This window comes from Apodemus sylvaticus, chromosome 1, assembly GCF_947179515.1.
Source record: "Apodemus sylvaticus chromosome 1, mApoSyl1.1, whole genome shotgun sequence".
Lineage (NCBI taxonomy): Eukaryota > Metazoa > Chordata > Mammalia > Rodentia > Muridae > Apodemus > Apodemus sylvaticus.
In genome coordinates, this window is record NC_067472.1 from 197082326 (window position 1) to 197100592 (window position 18267).

General features: G+C 39.7%; 1 protein-coding gene across 1 annotated transcript in view; it reads right to left on the reverse strand.

Moving 5' to 3' along the window:
* Positions 1–2873: 2873 nt before the first annotated feature.
* The window catches only part of LOC127669425 (STAM-binding protein-like), a 67567-nt gene continuing 52173 nt past the window's right edge, over positions 2874–18267 (reverse strand). The window contains exons 2-6 of the mRNA XM_052163393.1: positions 10468–10592; positions 9580–9717; positions 6148–6260; positions 5022–5121; positions 2874–2930 (exon numbers count right to left, since the gene is read on the reverse strand). Coding sequence (XP_052019353.1) covers positions 2874–2930; positions 5022–5121; positions 6148–6260; positions 9580–9717; positions 10468–10592 — 533 coding nt within the window. The remainder of the gene's footprint in view (positions 2931–5021; positions 5122–6147; positions 6261–9579; positions 9718–10467; positions 10593–18267) is intronic.

The following is an 18267-nucleotide window of genomic DNA, read 5'->3' on the forward strand; positions in this document are numbered from 1 at the left end:
TTACATACCAGAAGTAGATGGTAAGAACCTACTGTTGAAGAAACCACAGTTCAGTTTTGGTCCATAGAGAAATGAACTGAGTCTGGCAGACATCTGACTGCTGCCTTGCATTCTCTGTGAAGTGTGGTGCTATACATGGGAGAGAAGTCATGTTCTGACTACTAGTGGATTTTATCTGCTATTATTCTAACGTGCTTGGTAGGATATGCCTACAGATTCAATCATGACAGTCTTGCTATAACAGTAACCAAAACGGTCTGGTTAAAATTTTGGCCATTAGACAAGATGAAATCCATACCTAGATCTTTAACCTGGTCCTAAACCCACACTCTGGTACATAACAGATCATGAAAAGACATACTGCTGTCTTTTTGGACATACTTTCAAACTGCTTCCTCAATGTGTCCATGTTCATAGATTAGTGCTACTTTTCCCAAAGGTCAGAGAAACAACTTTTGCAGGGTGATGTGTTAAGGTATAGACTAATTTACTCTCATTGGTTTTTTATTATTATTACTTGTATTTGTACTACTCTAATTATCCTTATCATTACTATCATTACTACTACTATTATTAATATTATTATTTAGACGTATACCTATTTCCTTAATTACCTCGAGTTGCTGAGAGCAAATGTTAAGTGTTTGACCCCAAATGAGACATTTAAATCACACAAATACACACCAGACCTAACTACTCAGAGGCCATGGTATAACATGACCTAGAAACAGTATAAAAGGTGGAAAATAGGAGAAGCGCTTTGAAAACGTCTGTTCTGGACAGGATAAGCCATTGCACTCATAAAAACCCAGCAACTGTGTTTACTTGCACTATACCTTTAAAAAGTGAAGCCCTTACAGCATGCTATCATACATATTAAAGAAGCTCCTAGTCCAGCTTTATAAGAACAGCTAATAATATCAAGTGTTTTGGGTATGAGGAGTCATTTTTCTTTAGGGGTATAGAGAGAAGAATTTTTCCAGCATCCATGGGACACCACAGGGAAGACATGCAACACACCTGATTGAACACAGCAGGTTTTATGTTTTTTGTTTTTGTTTTTGTTTTTAAATGTTACATGTCCCTTGGCTTCCAGGGACAAGGACCTTAGCACCATGCCTGACAAGCAGAGTTTGATCATGGAATCTAACATAGTAGTAGAAAATACCTGATGCCTTCAAGTGCTCCTGAACTCGAGAGAACCTCTAGCATATGTCCTCTAGAAGCAAAACAATAAACACATATACAGAAACACACCCACACACACACACACATACACACACAGAGAGAGAGAGAGAGAGAAAGAGAGAGAGAGAGAGAGAGAGACAGAGAGAGACAGAGACAGAGACAGAGAAAGAGACAGAGAGAGAAAATAAATGTACATTTAAAGGAGACATGATAGTTGAAGAGATTTTTCTTTTTAAATTGGATTCTGTGCAATATGAGGGAAACATCAATGTGTTGTGATTAGCTTCACTTCTGAACAGGACCAAAGTCAGGAGCATTGAGTAGAATAGTTGACCACCCACAGGTCATAGTGAGCTTCTTTCTGCCAGTATGCCACCAGCAGTGAGTTTGTCCTGCCATCTCTTGTTGAGGACAGTATCTTTGTGTGAGGTGAATGCAAGTACTAGTCTCATTGATTAGGTCATTAAGAATTCAGGGAAGTCACATGCTGTAGGAACCATGTTCAGGCGAGCACATTACTCTGTGTAGGTCAGACAGATTTCCCTGGTGTATTGTCTTGTGTTTTGTGGCAAGATTTTTCAGTCAGTAGTATATCCATCAGGACAACTTGGTTGTAGGACTGGACAAACTGGAGCAGGTGACATGGTGTATGAGGAGTGGAGAAAGTCTTCATCTTATTTATGTTCTATAAATGTGACAAATTCCACAGGGCTGTAGTCATCTTCTCTTGTCTTCCAGGGTTTGAGAGGTGGTCACTTTGTTACCAAAGTTCTTTTCACATCTGTGATGAACTGAAGATTCAATATGCACTGAACATCACAGTACAAAGTCAGCACTTTAATGGTGTAAGCCTGACACAGCATCATCAAAGGTTCTTCAGGGAGCCTAGCAGAAACACACATCCCTAGGATATTTTCTGGAAAATACATCTTTTTCGGTTTTCCATGATGTTGCAGTACCAGACTATAATAATCTCATGTAGGGAGACATCATATCATGCCGTTTGTACTAGAAACTCAATACCGATGGTCGACTCATTTCAGATTAAAGTCAATCCAAAAGCAATGAAGTTTCTATTGAGTCAGAAAATTCTTTTTTGTCTTCATTAATCCATTTCTCTCAGAGCAACATTCTGAGTAGATGAAAAATGTAGGCTGATGTCTGGGACCTTTGAGATGATTCCCTTCTGCAGTTGGTTAGTGAGTCTTGGAATTATAATCTGTCCCACATCTACCCTGTGACAGATGATGCAGACCAGTTTTGGGTGTACTGAATCCTTATATACAATGTATGCTTATGGTTCATGGCCAAAAATATTGTCTTAACCTCTTAATAAATATGTTTTATAACAAAATCAATTTCTAATTGTTATGAACTCCTAATACACTATCCTAACTTTAAATAAACCTCATATAGAAAAGATAGGTTTTCTTTTGGCCACCAAGTATAACCATCCAGACTGGTACACATACATGATGTAGATTAAACATTCAAGAGATAGAAGCAACATGTATAACATATTGAACATAACAGATATGTATACCACCCTACATACATACATATAACACATTCATATGTATAAAACACTCAGAGAGAGAGACATACATGTGTACAAGTACTCATGCATACACACACACACACACACACACACACACACTCACAACTGAAGGTGTTTGGGATTTGACTCATCTCAAATCTGTGACAGTCACCATGATGTTCTGGGTGGTGACATGACTGCAGTCCTGCAATTGGAGAAAAGGAAACGTGGATAAGTCGTGGTAAGCTCCAATTTTGAAACAACTTATACTTTTTATATTATAGCAAAGGAAAGTCTCATGTGATCTAGTCTACACTATATATCCTAGAGAGCACAGACCAATCTTGGTGTTAAACTCCTGACACCTGCTCTCAAGTACTGTATTATAGGAAAGCAGCACTTAGCAGATTCCAGAAGTGGAAATGCTGGGAACTGAATAGAGAGCCTAAAGTTTAAAACACAAGCAATCTCACTGCATAGCCCTGTCCTAATCCTCTAATGTAAAAAGCTAACTGTAGAGCAATAATTGTCATCTTAGACGTGAGATTATCTTGTTGGTGGCAGCTATGGGAAAGGGGCTGGGACCCAGTACTCCTCCCTAGTTCTCCTCATGATCAGAGTCAGTGTGTCACCATATATCTTGGCACATATTTTTCAGAGTCACTTGCAAAATATTGCCTTATTAAAAGGATCAGTAAGTCTAGTGTATTATTGGAGTCATTGTATAAATCAGATGATAAAAGTTATCTAATAGTCTTTGAGGGATGCTTAAATATGGCATACAAAAACATGAGGAGTAATCAGTCTGACTCAGTTTGGCGACATAGTGTCAGATAGCTTTAAACTCATGATTCACCTGCTATAGCTGTCCTGCAGCTGGCTTTGTCAGTATGCTTTACATTGGCCAGAAATAGAAAGTGTTGTTGCAACTTGGAACCTTGGGATTAGATTTCTAGGCATTTTTTTTATAATCATGCAATCTCTTTCAACTTTGCAATACTTAACATTGTTATATTACAAGACAGAGCTATGCAGTTTAGAACACATCTGTTCAGATCTTCTTCCTCCCATCTGACTGAAAAATGTTCTCTGCTTTTGATCCATGAGAGTACTCAACTGGGAACAAGGGAGATGATAAAATGTGCAACAGAATCCACTGATCTTATACGGAAGCAGGCACTGCACAATCACCTGACTCCAGATCTAGGACATCTGACAAACTCTTCTCAGCACTAAAGGTACTGAACCCACAGATAACAGGCTTAAAGTGAAAATGGTATCCGCTTTCACTAGTCTACACAATGATGGTACAGAAAGAAACATAGAAATATACATGTTTTACAAAAAAAATCTTAAATTTTATTAGGTCTTAATTTTTGTTATAATCAAGAGTATAATGATATATATATATATATATATATATATATATATATATATATATATACATGTATTATGACACATATAAAGCACACATACACAGAGAGACAGAGACAGAAAGAGAGACTGACTCTTGGAATTAGCAGTCTGATATAGGATCTTAGATTACTTTGCATCTCTGTGACTGAATTTCTGGTTCTTATATATTTTATGGGACAGGTTCTGGTCCTTTCACTATGTTGCTACATTTCCTTTGAATCTAAACTCAATGGAAGAGCCCTGGCTGATATGCAATAAAGTGAAAGAATCTTGCTATCTGGGTCTGATCTGACACACAGAGATCTGATCATACTAAGTGTGTGACCAGAGAAAATAATATGGGAGAAGAAACTACCTCCCTAGAGAGTTAGAACCATACTCTTCCAGACAAAATTCCTGGTCAAAATTTGCATAATTAACATATCTTGCATGTTTTCCATTTGCATTCAGATCGCTGACTGGGAGTTAGTTAATGACATTGATAAAGCATTAAATAAGCTAATGGATTTAATACTTTGTTCTTTTCCTCATGTTACTGGGGATGGAATTCAGAGCCTCAAGCATGTTGCTCTCACACTCTGACCCTGAAGTACACTCGTTTTGCTTCCTTAATCTTATCTTGATGTTATTAGTTACCCCAGATATCAGGTTTGAGGGACAGAAAGGACTAGCATCTCAGAGACAGTCAATGACTAGATTTCAAATATGAGAAAACTTATATCCACTGATACCTGCATCCTAGATATTTGGTTATTGTGAATTGTTAAGAAGAGGGTGGTGAAGATGAACTGCCAGGAGGGTAAGGAAAAAATGATGAACCCAATCAGCACTGTGTCCTGCTTGAAAACACGGCCTTGATTACTTGTACAAAGATACATACACAGAAGAGAGCTGTGTCCTGTCTGTGGGTGTGGAACCCTCTCCGTGGACAATCAGATATTTCTTGTAGTCCAATAGGTGTCAGTGTGAAAATTCCAGTTCTGAAATGAGAAAAGGCAGACACAGTTGCACACATTTGCCTCCAAGTCCTAGTTTCCTCTGTCTCTCTTTTCTACCTTTCTCTCTACCGTTTTCTTTTGTTTGTTTTCTTTTACTCATTTCTCTCTTTTTCTTAGATGTCTCTTTTTTCTTATATGTCTCTCCCTCTTTCTCTTTTACCGTCTCATCTCTCTCAAAACCTCCTATCTCTCTTCTCGTCTTCTTTGAACAGTGTTTCCCTTCTATTTTAGTAACTGCGGACTATGTCTGCCTATTGTAATTGATCATGGTCCACGCTGTCCTCCTCCTAGACCTTGACATCCATGTCCTAGTTTTAATTATCCACTAGTTTCTTAGTGTTTCTCCTTTCTTTTTTTCTTTGATGTCTTTCCCCCTGATCTTCCATCTACACTTTCTTATTTATTTATTCATTCATTCATTCATTTATTCACTTTCCTTCCTTTTGTCATATATAAGCATCTCTGTCTCTCTGTCTCTGGATCCCTTTCTTGCACGATAATCTAAGTGGGCAGAGGAAGTCAACAGTAGAAATATGTAGGAATAACAATGTAGCAATGAGTTAGGTCTGTTTAAACCAATAAATTTGAGGCAGAAGGGACAAAATTCTAAAACCAGAGCAATCTTATTCCTGTAGCACATCAAGTATACAAAAATATTATAAAAGAAAGCAGGATGATTCATTGCTTGCCCAATACTACCTCTCCTGAAGAATTCAGAGTAACACAGCATTGTGAAATAAAAGACATAAAACTCTTATACAGTGTTTTCTGTGGAATTTGTTCAATCTCTGCCTCTTGAGTAAATTTCTTGAGAGGTTGTCTTAGAAAACCAGCAGTGGTGTCATCTTATCTTTTAAGAGTGGCTGGTGATCATTAGACTATGCACCTTAAAGGAAGGCTTTCATAGCAATCAATTAAGACATTCTGTACATAGACAATTTTTAAATAGTTTGGAGCCATTGACAATTTTGTAATTCTAAATTCCAGACTTGAATCTCACATACTTACTGTTTATACTTGGGAGCACACACCACAGCTATGGATTCAGGGAGCATCGTTTGGTATGCAAAATGTGTGTGTAGATCTACACTTGACAAAAAGGCTGTCTGGGTTGGATGGGTCTGAGAAGACAAAAGAAGTCAAGAATTGTAAGTTAGCCCAGTCAGCTATGGTTGATCCAGCAAGGAAGGGAGGCCATGTATCATTAACAATCTGTTCTCTCCTGTGATTTCCAAAATCTCTCCATGCAGAACCACATCTGTCATGTGGAAAAGGAAAATTGAACCATCTGCCTGATAATACTATGACTCTTTCCTTTACTTCCCTCCCATTCTCACTGGGCCACCAGATGTAACTACCCATCAGACGAATACATTCATGAGTCCACACTTACAGATAGTAATCACATTTCTGCACAATGAACACAAAGTACTGCTGGAACTGAGGAGGTTCATATATAAAATGGAGGAAGACATGGTGAGTTCAAGAGAGGATTCAATTTCAGAGGAAGGAAGTGAGAAATTTGGAGCAGGCTTTTAGCAGATTCTCATTTCTATCTCTAAGTTGTGTATGCATATAGATGCATCCACCTTGAGATATTTAACAACTCTATTTATGTATGTACACTCACAACTATGCTATAACTTATTTTTCCCTTTTTTTATTTGATATATTTTTATTTACATTTCAAATGATTTCCCCTTTTCTGGCCCCCCAGTCCCCAGAAGTCCCATAAGCCCCCTTCCCTCCCCCTGTTCTCCCACCCTCCCCTTCCCACTTCCCTGCTCTGGTTTTGCCCTATACTGCTACACTGAGTCTTTCCAGAACCAGGGGCCACTCCTCCGTTCTTTTTGTACATCATTTTATCTGTGGATTATGGTTTTGGTATTCCAGTTTTCTAGGTTAATATCCACTTCTTAGTGAGTGAATACCATGATTGATCTTTTGAGACTGGCTTACCTCACTTAGTATATGATATTATCCAGCTCCATCCATTTGCCTAAGAATTTCATGAATTCATTGTTTCTAATGGCTGAATAGTACTCCATTGTGTATATATACAACATTTTTTGCATCCATTCTTCTGCTGAGGAATACCTGGGTTCTTTCCAGTTTCTGGCTATTATAAATAGGGCTGCTATGAACATAGTGGAGCATGTATCCTTATTACATGCTGGGGAATCCTCTGGGTATATACCCAGGAGTGGTATAGCAGAATCTTCTGGAAGTGATGTGCCCAGTTTTCTGAGGAACTGCCCAACTGATTTCCAGAGTTGTTGTACCAATTTGCAACCCCAACTCTTTTTACATATGTACACTCACAGCTATGCTATAATTTAAAACATCAAGCCTTTGACAACTAAAGTGAAATCAAAGAAAAATTGAAGAAAACAACAAACAAGAAGATACCATGTCCAAACCATCTCACAGGTCCTACAGGTCAGTAATCTGCTAACCCATTTCCTAAGAGCAGCCTTCTCACTTCAAATTCCCCTAGATTCTAGGTCCTAGATGCCTGCTTCAGTATGACCGTTATGACAGACTCCACCCTGACCAATTCCTAATTAAGTGACTTCTTGTTTTGAGGCACAATATTACAGTTCAATCAACTTGGCACCAAATTCTCTACCTACAAGTCTTATCGTCCTGAATGTTGGGGGTCCAGGAGTGTGACAGTACACCCAGATTTTATGACATTATTGAACATTGCAATCTCTGCCCACCATGACTTAGAAGGCATTAAGTCAATATCCTCAGAGCTCCAGCAGGTCAAATCCTGACGTCATTCTTCCTGCATCCCTGTTATGCGGCTTCTGAGAACATCATATCCAGTTCTCCTTCACCCTTGTTTCTTCTTCATCCCTATATACCCTGCTTTCCTCATTAGACATTCACCTAATCTTCCAGGGAATTGTTTCTCTTGCAGCCAGTTCTCCCTATTTACCAGGTTCATGAGCCACCTGCACGTGGCTCAGGTCCCTCTCTAGGCTTCTCAAACATCCTCTCAATGTTGATGCAGTTGGAATATCTAACATGTGCCTTCAATTCCAAACAGTATAACTGAACCCTGGTGTCAAGATCTGTCCTCTTCTGCAACCCTATTCATGTTTATGAGAGGAGCACTTCTAACTCCATGAGCCCAATTGAAATTCTGCCCAGTCTGACTCCTCAGCCTCTACCCCTATTGCCTGGGTATCTGAATTACCCTGATCCCTCCTACACACACAAACAAGACTATCACCTTCTTATCCTCATTCCATGGTATAAGCTCCCAAACCACACCTGACATTCCCTTCCCAAGGAGCCCTTCAACTCCTTAATTTTAACTTCTGGAGTATGGCTTTGGTTACATCATTCTTTTGCTCAGAATAGTCCAGAGTTTTCTCTATACTCCAAATCACTCTCCATTTTTACCTCCATCCTAGACAAGGTATGCCAGGGTTCTCTTTGGTTATATATGTGAAGATCAGGCATCCATTTCCAAAACAAACCACAAATCCTAGCCAACAGAAATGCTCACTGATATAGGATCTCAGTGTATCTCTCTCCAATGCTATCCCCTCTCCCATAAATTTTTTGGGCTCCTCCTCCCAAGTCATCATGTCACTTTACATGTGACAGCTCTTCCTCTGCAACCCTCACTGTCCTATATTTCTCACCTGAAGTATATTGTGCACTTTGTATCATGTGACTTGGTGCTCATTTTATGTGTGATTTCCCCTTTGAGTCCCAAGCCACAAAAGGCCAATATCAGTTGGCCATAATATATTGTTGAATTTGGCACAGCAGGAAGAATTTATACAATTGGAATGAAGAGCATCAGCACTTCCCAAGGTCTGACTAGAAGTTTTTGATCTCACAAAAAACACAAGTAATACTCCTTCTTGTGGCTTATATTCGTTGTTAGAATAATTTCAATAGTTTTGTGAACTTCAGTCTTTGAAAATAACAGAATCATGCAAGAGACTCTCTCGGCAAGTAAATGTGTTTTCTTGAAAGTCAAAAGATGTATGCTATACATGTTCAAACACTTCAAAATCTTGCATGTAAGATCATTTCAGTGTACACAAAGGAAGTACTTCTTCATAAATAAAAAACACAATCATTAGAACAGACACTCTTGGCTTACTTAAGTTTCATCTCTACACCCTTTAGGTATATGGTCTATATACATTTTCTCATATATCCTGTCAAGCTACCATTCTCCACGCAGATTAACATAAAGTTGAAAGTTTGAACAATTACTCCTAGTAAACATAAAATACAAAGAGCTGTAAAAGTGCCAGGAAATGCTCCTTTGATTTGACCTGCACACTATTGGTTATATATGCTCAGAGCCGATGATCTGGAATGAATTGCCTCTGTGCACAGCAAGTTTTAGGTAGGCTGTTTTGAAGAAACAGAAAAGGAACCCTCATTCCCAGAGGTCCTTTTGCTTACATGTATCCATCCTAATGTAATAAGTCCCAGTCCTTCTTGAATAAAGAAGAGGTCCTCCTCATGCTTTGCACAGCAATAATCTGGGCCTCCTTCCTGGACAGGAATGAGGATATGGCTGATGTGATATTCCTCTCCAACCTGCCAGGAGAAAACAACTTGTCACAACTCTTGGAGGTCTCAGACCCATTCTCTCATACACACAATAGGCCCCAGACCAGACAGTACATGAATCTCATTTTTCTTTCTCCCTTTGTGGTTTCAAATCCTTGGCTGCTCTTGTGCTTTGCTAAGATACAGCTAAAAAGGAACAGATGTTGAGTAGAAATGTAGATGTCCAGCTTGACACCTCCTGGGCTTAGGGTCTTTCCAGTAGCAGCCAGTAGGATTGCTCAGGAGTCTAGAGATGCCTAAGAAACTAGTGCTCAAAAGCATACCAGAGTAGATACTCAGACCAGGACCTAAAAGCCATTGATTTCTGGTTACAACGAGGCAACTTGTCTGTTTCCGTGACTTATGCCTGGCTACCTGCATTTCTGCTTTCTGTTTGCATTCTTTTACCTTTAGGGAATATAGAACTCTGACGCTGAGGCTCATTTGAACTTGTAAGAAGATTCCAGCATCAGTTTGCCAGTGCCTGGAATTTTTGGCACTAGCCCCCAACTAGAATGAACATTTCTATCTATAGCATTGAACCACATTGTTCATTTCAAAAGACTCTCTAAAGCAACCAAATACAAAGTCATCCAATACAAGATGGCCAACCTTGTCAACCATAGTTCCTTCTGGAAGGTTATGTGTATGGATAGAGACCCTAGATATGTTCCCTGAGAGTCATGTAAAGTCAAGGGGAAAGCAACAGCCTCAAATCAGAAGTGTTTATATCTTTACCAGGGCTCCACATAGGACACCACATGTCTCTATTTTTTTCTTGGTGTTCATTCCTGCTGCAGTGAGGAATTTATCGCACAAATCATGAGGGAGGACCACCTGGCGCAGGCCTCTGCCTTTCTCAACTGTAATGGAAAAGAGAGAAAAGTATGAGGAGACAGGGCCTGGTATCCCTGAGGAGAACTCAAGTCTATCACCGTAGGAAAGTAATACAAAGTCATTGAGATCCTTTTCTTCATCCCCCTCCTTATGATAGGCAGGGAGTTTTACTCCAAGCTCTGGTTACTGGTGTCTGGGAGAAGGGGCCATGGGCTTTACTGTCTGCTTAAGTGGATGGAGCAATATTTTTGGATGTGACTCTTAGCTGATATAAAATTTCTCTGTGAAAGTCCTCATTGGACAAAGTCATCTCCTAACTGAGTAGAACACCATAAGCATTCAGGGAGCTATACTGTCAGAGAAAAGCAAAACTTCTGCTGTGTTTCTCCTGGCAGAGACAGGTCTCCTTGGATCTTCATTCATATCTCCAGATTTTTTGGCATTTACGCTCTGAAGTCTAGACTTGTATTTTCCTGTGTCCACCTGGATGTTGCCTTAGATCTTGACTCACACAAATGACTTACAATCTGTGACATCCTGGCATGCATTGAGTCAAACTACACTTATTCCATAGAATCCACCTTGATGAAGCCAGCTGTGGTTATGCTCAATCATATGGAGCATTTATGATAGATCTGTGAGGCTGTGAATAAATCCTTCAGGTAATAAGAGGATGCAGAGAGCACAAATACATACACAGTATCTTATCTCAGGGTCAGACTACCACAATCTGTCCACAATCTTGCAATGTTTTAAATATGAGGGAGACCCATGTGGTTGCTGAACTGCAGGGAAAGTTCAGAAATTTTTTAACAACATCTGACAGATACATATGGAAATATTGCTCTGTCTCCACATGCTGACAAGACAGTCAGGTTGTCAAGACAGATAAAAGCAGCACTCATCTCATGAGGTTCTGTTACCACAGCATAGCCAGCAGATCCATGGAAGCAGAAGACTGAGAACATGGCAGGAGATTCAGGATTCCGTGTGGGGCCCAGTGTTCCAGACTTGAGGCACCTGTCCAGCACCTCTGCCTTACCTTACTGGTGAGCTTCAGTCTCACTCCTGTTTTCCTGACCCAGATGCAATTTGATCAGCTTCTATACAAGGCTTGTCCAAGTAAGAAAACGATGATGACTCACCTGGACATTCTAAGGTGCCAGTTTCTGAAGCCTCCTTGGCAGCTGGTGATGTTGTTTGAGCTGCTTCATCACAGGCTTCCTTTCCTGAAGGCACCACTGTTGGGCTGAAAGTTCCAGTTGTTACTGAATAAGGCTGAGCTTCCTTTGATGAAATCGGTGCTCCAGCGCCCACCTCCCACCTTGTTTATTTTTCTTGAGAACCATACCGTTTTAGAAAAGGAAAGGAAGCCCATTTTGAAATTCGTGTTCTGGTCTTCTTTTCTTCTTTCAAGAATGATGCCTTCTTGGACAGTTCTTCTTCCTTCTTCTTCTGTAGGAAAGGAAAAGAATTTAGGCCACTACTTCAAATTTTGGAAGAAACGTCTTTTCAGCCCAGATATGAACAAAGTGTAGTTCCGTTAAAGTCTGACATTTCAGCCTAGGGCATGTATCCCTGGTGTTTTGGAAAATCCATTCTTCTACCTTACTCTTTTCCTGTTTTTAATAAAGTTAGGTCTCAGTCTTCTTAGTATGCCATGACATTGTGTGTGTGTGTGTGTGTGTGTGTGTGTGTGTGTGCATGTTCATGTGTGTTGATTGGATTACAGAGGGAGCCCTTTCATTGACTCACACTTCAAAGACACTGCACAAGACAGTCCTGGGATCAGACTGTGTAGATGTCACACAGTCCTCCTATATCCATGCTTCCCCTCACACTGACCTTTTCTGTCAAGTAAACGAAATGTTCTTCAGAATATTCATTTAACAGGTCTCTCTTCAGCTCCACAGCCCTTACAAAAATCTGTTTTATTGTCTGCAATACAAAACCAAAATGGATAATTAGAACAGTGCTAATGTTAGAAAAGAGAGAAAGAATAGAAGATGGCAGGGGCAGCAGTATCTCGTGCATGTCTTGAATGCAATTCCCAGCCATACCCTCTGTACAGAATTCCTTAAACAGCACTGCCCACCACCCCCATGCCCCCACCCCCCGCTTCCTTCTAGTGTCATCATCTGTGTCTTTTTGGTGAGCAGTTGTGTTCTGCTTTGGAGATTTTTGGTCAGTCACATTGAGAATGAAAACCTACCTTGAGGATATTTGATTTTTTGTAAATCTCCACAACGTCTTTGTACTTTTTATCTGCAGGGAGCTTTTCCACATAGAGTCTAAAGGAATAGAGCAGAGAGACTAAGCTGTGCAGAGAAACAAAAATGTCTAAATGAGTCCCTAAGGAATCTTGGACTCTGTTGTCACTGCTTCAGAAGTTACTGGTATTTAATAAGGCACACCCTGAGATCCCACATCAATTTCCATTACTTAGACTGGAGAAAAACTATCAAAATTCTTCCATGATACTGGCACATTCAGCAAACATTAGCTGTCAATAAGCATAGTTAAAGTGACACAGTGCCAGTTGGTCATTTCAACACCCAGGAGGCACCAGATAGACACACAATCCTTGAGGAAACAGGTTGTAATCCTGGACTTCATACTAGGAAATAAACACAGTGGTCTGAGTCTTTCATTCCCAATATTAATCTTTGCCCATATAGCACTTTTGTTTATTGCTACCTGGGAGTGTACCACCTTACCTCAGACATCACTAGGTAATGAGAGGAGATACTGAGGGTGCTCAGTTCTAGGTGGTGATGTTCCCTGGGTACCTAGTCTCATGATGCTAGTAAACTGCTTCAACCCTTATGTCTGTCCAAGATTCAAGATTCACTGCCTTGTCAAAAACTCTTCTTGAGAAGAGGATATGACCAGAAACTCAGTCTGGGAAGCTGATGTATGGGAGAACTTGTGACTTTTTGGTAAGAGAGATTTGTTATTGGAGAAGGGAAAAATGAGAGTAGATTTTTTATGATCTCAAGAGAATGCCTTCATTTTACGGGAAACCACCAGTGGAAAACCAAGAGAAACCCCGTTGTAGTATTTGTACAACAAAGGGAATGCAAACTGTGGTACCTCAACTCATCTGTAAATCTAAGCTCTCTAGTTGTGGAACAGTAATTGACGTACCTACTAAACATTCAGTCTTCTGAAGATCAATTAAATCATGTCCAGAAAACCCCTCCCTATACTATATATATATATATATATATATATATATATATATATATATATATATATATATATATATATATATCCTTATATTCTGTTTCACAAAATTTAAGGCCAACTAGGATTAGTGAGACTTTTCCATCTTCCCCTTACTAAAGTCAAAGCACCCTTGTCACTGAGGCTGTAAGAACTATTTCATGGTGACAGCTTTAAAATCTATTTTTCACTCTTCTTATGCAATACAATGAATAGTTTGGAGAAATTCCTAAGGATTGTTAACCACACTGAAGCTAGGTAGTCAACAATCCTCTGGTGACTGTGAAGCTACAGGAATGCCTACCTCTCTCCCATAGAACTCAATAAGTGTGGCCACCCATCAGAGACAAATCTGTGACTGTTTACAGCAGGGGAGATTTGAAAATCAAAAATAGCTATCAGTTCAGATACACACTGATTTTCAGCCCTCTTTTCTTCCACTATGAGCTGGACCTTGCGTGCCATTATATTTCCTTATTTATAACACCACCACCTTTGTTCCTCATATCTTTGAATCACAAGAAAAAGTCTGTGTGGGCAGTTCCAGAAATCTGATGAAAAGATTACATCCTCAAGTTCTATAGCTGTCAACAAAGAAGAAAACCCTGAATAAAACAGCAGACTGAGCAAAAAAACGAGTTCCAGAAAAGGAGTAGAAACTGCAGGTTCTCACGTGAGGTACTTGTGGTAGAGCACAAAGGCTGCTTCCTTTTGTCCACATTGATCAAGGTCAGCTGCCATTTTATAGAAGTTTTTGCTCAGGCTCACGTAAAATGCCCATGAAACATTGTTGTTTATTTCAATGTTCTGCCCAAGAGCACTTAACAGTTGGAACCTCTCTTGGGGAAGAAGAGTGGCATTATCATGCCTGGCAATGTTCTAAGACAAAAAGGAAAAGACAGGAAACATCAAAACACTTTGTCTGGCATGCTGGCATTTCAGCTCTCTAGCACATTAATGGCTTTGCCCACAGACACACACACACACACACACACACACACACATATACACACACACACAATTGTGTATGTATATCTGTGTCAGATTCACAAACCTCTCTCCCTGAAGAAATTAGAGTGAATAGAACACCCCTTGTGTCAATTCAGCTTCATACATTTAGTGAATAATCCCACCTTGGGATTTCCTATTATGCTAGTAAAGTGGTAGATTTGGGATTAGGGATGCCTGTTACCATTGAAAAACATATTGCAAAGGAGCTCTGAGGGAATGTTCAACTTAAGAAGCCGGCTTACAAATAGGTTATTTATTGAAATCAGGACCAGAAGACTTCACATAGCTGTGAGTGGTTGTGTACAAATAGGAGGGTTATGCATTTGCATGATCATGAGGAATGAAAACTAAGTTCCTGATGTTTAAGAGGTTCAGAAATTAAGGCTGAGAATCTTCAGTAGGTCATACAGGCTTTGGGAACTCTGAGCACCTTGGACCATAGCATTGTACAAGGCTGTCTTGGGTTAGAATGTTTCAGAGCAGTATTCAATATAGTGTAATGACTAACTGGACAGAGCATTGACATGTTTTCTCTGATCCCAGTGGCAATATAAAGAAAAATTGATATATGAGGAGTTGTGTGAAAACATTTGAGGATTACTAGTCTAAACACACAAAAAAGACATTGAGATTTTAAATTTGCCTCAAAGAATTCCATGCAAATTACCTTTATTTGTAACTGTGTTGAGACCACACTTGTTGTTCCTGTACACAAAGACTCGTCATTGCCTAGACTCTGTTGGTCTGAGTGCCTAGGGTTCAGGAGGTTCCCACCTGTCACAAGATGAACAATAAGTTAGGAAAGGAGATACTTTGCTTCTCTGTGAATTAATGTTATATTACATTAATATATGCATTGCTAAATAAACCACTGTGCCATAGTAAGTCAATCTCCATTGAAAATTCCTGGTAATCCCCTACAATGCTGCATAAAGCCATTCCAGGACCAGGGCTCTCTTCTTCCTCTCCTACTTTCTTCTTCGGAATGATTTGATATGTGACAGGACAGAGAAGTGGGAGGGGGTTGATTGGGGAACAGTCAAATGCAAGAGGGCTTATGGGATTATGCTGAGGGGCAAACAGGGAAAGGGAAAATCATATATAACATAAAGAATATAGAAAATAACAAAAGAGAACATTCCTATAAATGATAAGTTTCAATTTATTTCTTTTTTTAATTTTTTTATTCGGTATATTTTTTATTTACATTTCAAATGATTTCCCCTTTCGTAGCCCCCCCACTCCCAAAAAGTCCTGTAAGCCCCCTTCTATCCCCCTGTCCTCCCACCTACCCCTTCCCACTTCCCTGTTCTGGTTTTGCTGAATACGGCTTCATTGAGTCTTTCCAGAACAAGGGGCTACTCTTCCTTTCTTCTTGTACCTCATTTGATGTGTAGATTATGTTTTGGGTAATCCAGGTTTCTAGGTTAATATCCACTTATTAGTGAGTGCTTACCATGATTCATCTTTTGAGTCTGGGTTACCTCACTTAGTATGATGTTCTCTAGGTCCATCCATTTGCCTAAGAATTTTATGAATTCATTGTTTCTAATGGCTGAATAGTACTCCATTGTGTAAATATACCACATTTTTTGCATCCACTCTTCTGTTGAGGGATACCTGGGCTCTTTCCAGCATCTGTCAATTATAAATAGGGCTGCTATGAACATAGTAGAGTATGTATCCTTATTACATGGTGGGGAATCCTCTGGGTATATGCCCAGGAGTGGTATAGCAGGATCTTCTGGAAGTGAGGTGCCCAGTTTTCGGAGGAACCGCCAGACTGATTTCCAGAGTGGTTGTACCAATTTGCAACCCCACCAGCAGTGGAGGAGTGTTCCTCTTTCTCCGCACCCTCTCCAACACCCGCTATCTCTGGAATTTTTAATCTTAGCCATTCTGAATGGTGTAAGGTGAAATCTCAGGGTTGTTTTGATTTGCATTTCCCTAATGACCAATGAAGTTGAGCATTTTTTAAGATGCTTCTCCGCCATCCGATGTTCTTCAGGTGAGAATTCTTTGTTTAACTCTGTACCCCCATTTTTTAATAGGGTTGTTTGCTTTTCTGGAGTCTAACCTCTTGAGTTCTTTATATATATTGGATATTAGCCCTCTATCTGATGTAGGATTGGTGAAGATCTTTTCCCAATTTGTTGGTTGCCGATTTGTCCTCTTGATGGTGTCCTTTGCCTTACAGAAACTTTGTAATTTTATGAGGTCCCATTTGTCAATTCTTGCTCTTAGAGCATACGCTATTGGTGTTCTATTCAGAAACTTTCTCCCTGTACCGATGTCCTCAAGGGTCTTCCCCAGTTTCTTTTCTATTAACTTCAGAGTGTCTGGCTTTATGTGGAGGTCCTTGATCCATTTGGATTTGAGCTTGGTACAAGGAGACAAGGATGGATCAATTTGCATTCTTCTGCATGCTGACCTCCAGTTGAACCAGCACCATTTGTTGAAAAGGCTATCTTTTTTCCATTGGATGTTTTCAGCCTCTTTGTCGAGGATCAAGTGGCCATAGGTGTGTGGGTTCATTTCTGGATCTTCAATCCTGTTCCATTGATCCTCCTGCCTGTCACTGTACCAATACCATGCAGTTTTTAACACTATTGCTCTGTAGTATTGCTTGAGGTCAGGGATACTAATTCCCCCAGAATTTCTTTTGTTGCTGAGAATAGTTTTATCTATCCTGGGTTTTTTGTTGTTCCAGATGAATTTGATAATTGCTCTTTCTAACTCTGTGGAGAATTGAGTTGGGATGCCGATAGGTATTACATTGAATCTGTAGATTACTTTTGGCAAAATGGCCATTTTAACTATATTGATTCTACCGATCCATGAGCATGGGAGGTTTTCCCATTTTTTTGAGGTCTTCTTCCATTTCCTTCTTCAGAGTCTTGAAGTTCTTGTCATACAGATCTTTCACATGTTTGGTAAGAGTCACCCCAAGATACTTTATACTATTTGTGGCTATTGTGAAGGGGGTCATTTCCCTAATTTCTTTCTCAGCCTGCTTATCCTTTGAGTATAGGAAGGCCACTGATTTGCTTGAGTTGATTTTATAACCTGTCACTTTGCTGAAGTTGTTTATCAGCTGTAGGAGTTCTCTAGTGGAGTTTTTTGGGTCACTTAGGTAGACTATCACGTCATCTGCAAATAATGATAGTTTGACTTCTTCCTTTCCAATTTGTATCCTTTTGACCTCCTTATGTTGTCGAATTTCCTGAGCTAGTACCTCAAGTACAATATTGAAAAGATAAGGAGAAAAGGGGCAGCCCTGTCTAATCCCTGATTTTAGTGGGATTGCTTCAAGTTTCTCTCCATTTAGTTTGATGCTGGCTACCAGTTTGCTGTATATTGCTTTTACTATGTTTAGGTATGGGCCTTGAATTCCTGTTCTTTCCAAGACTTTAAGCGTGAAAGGATGCTGAATTTTGTCAAATGCTTTTTCAGCATCCAATGAAA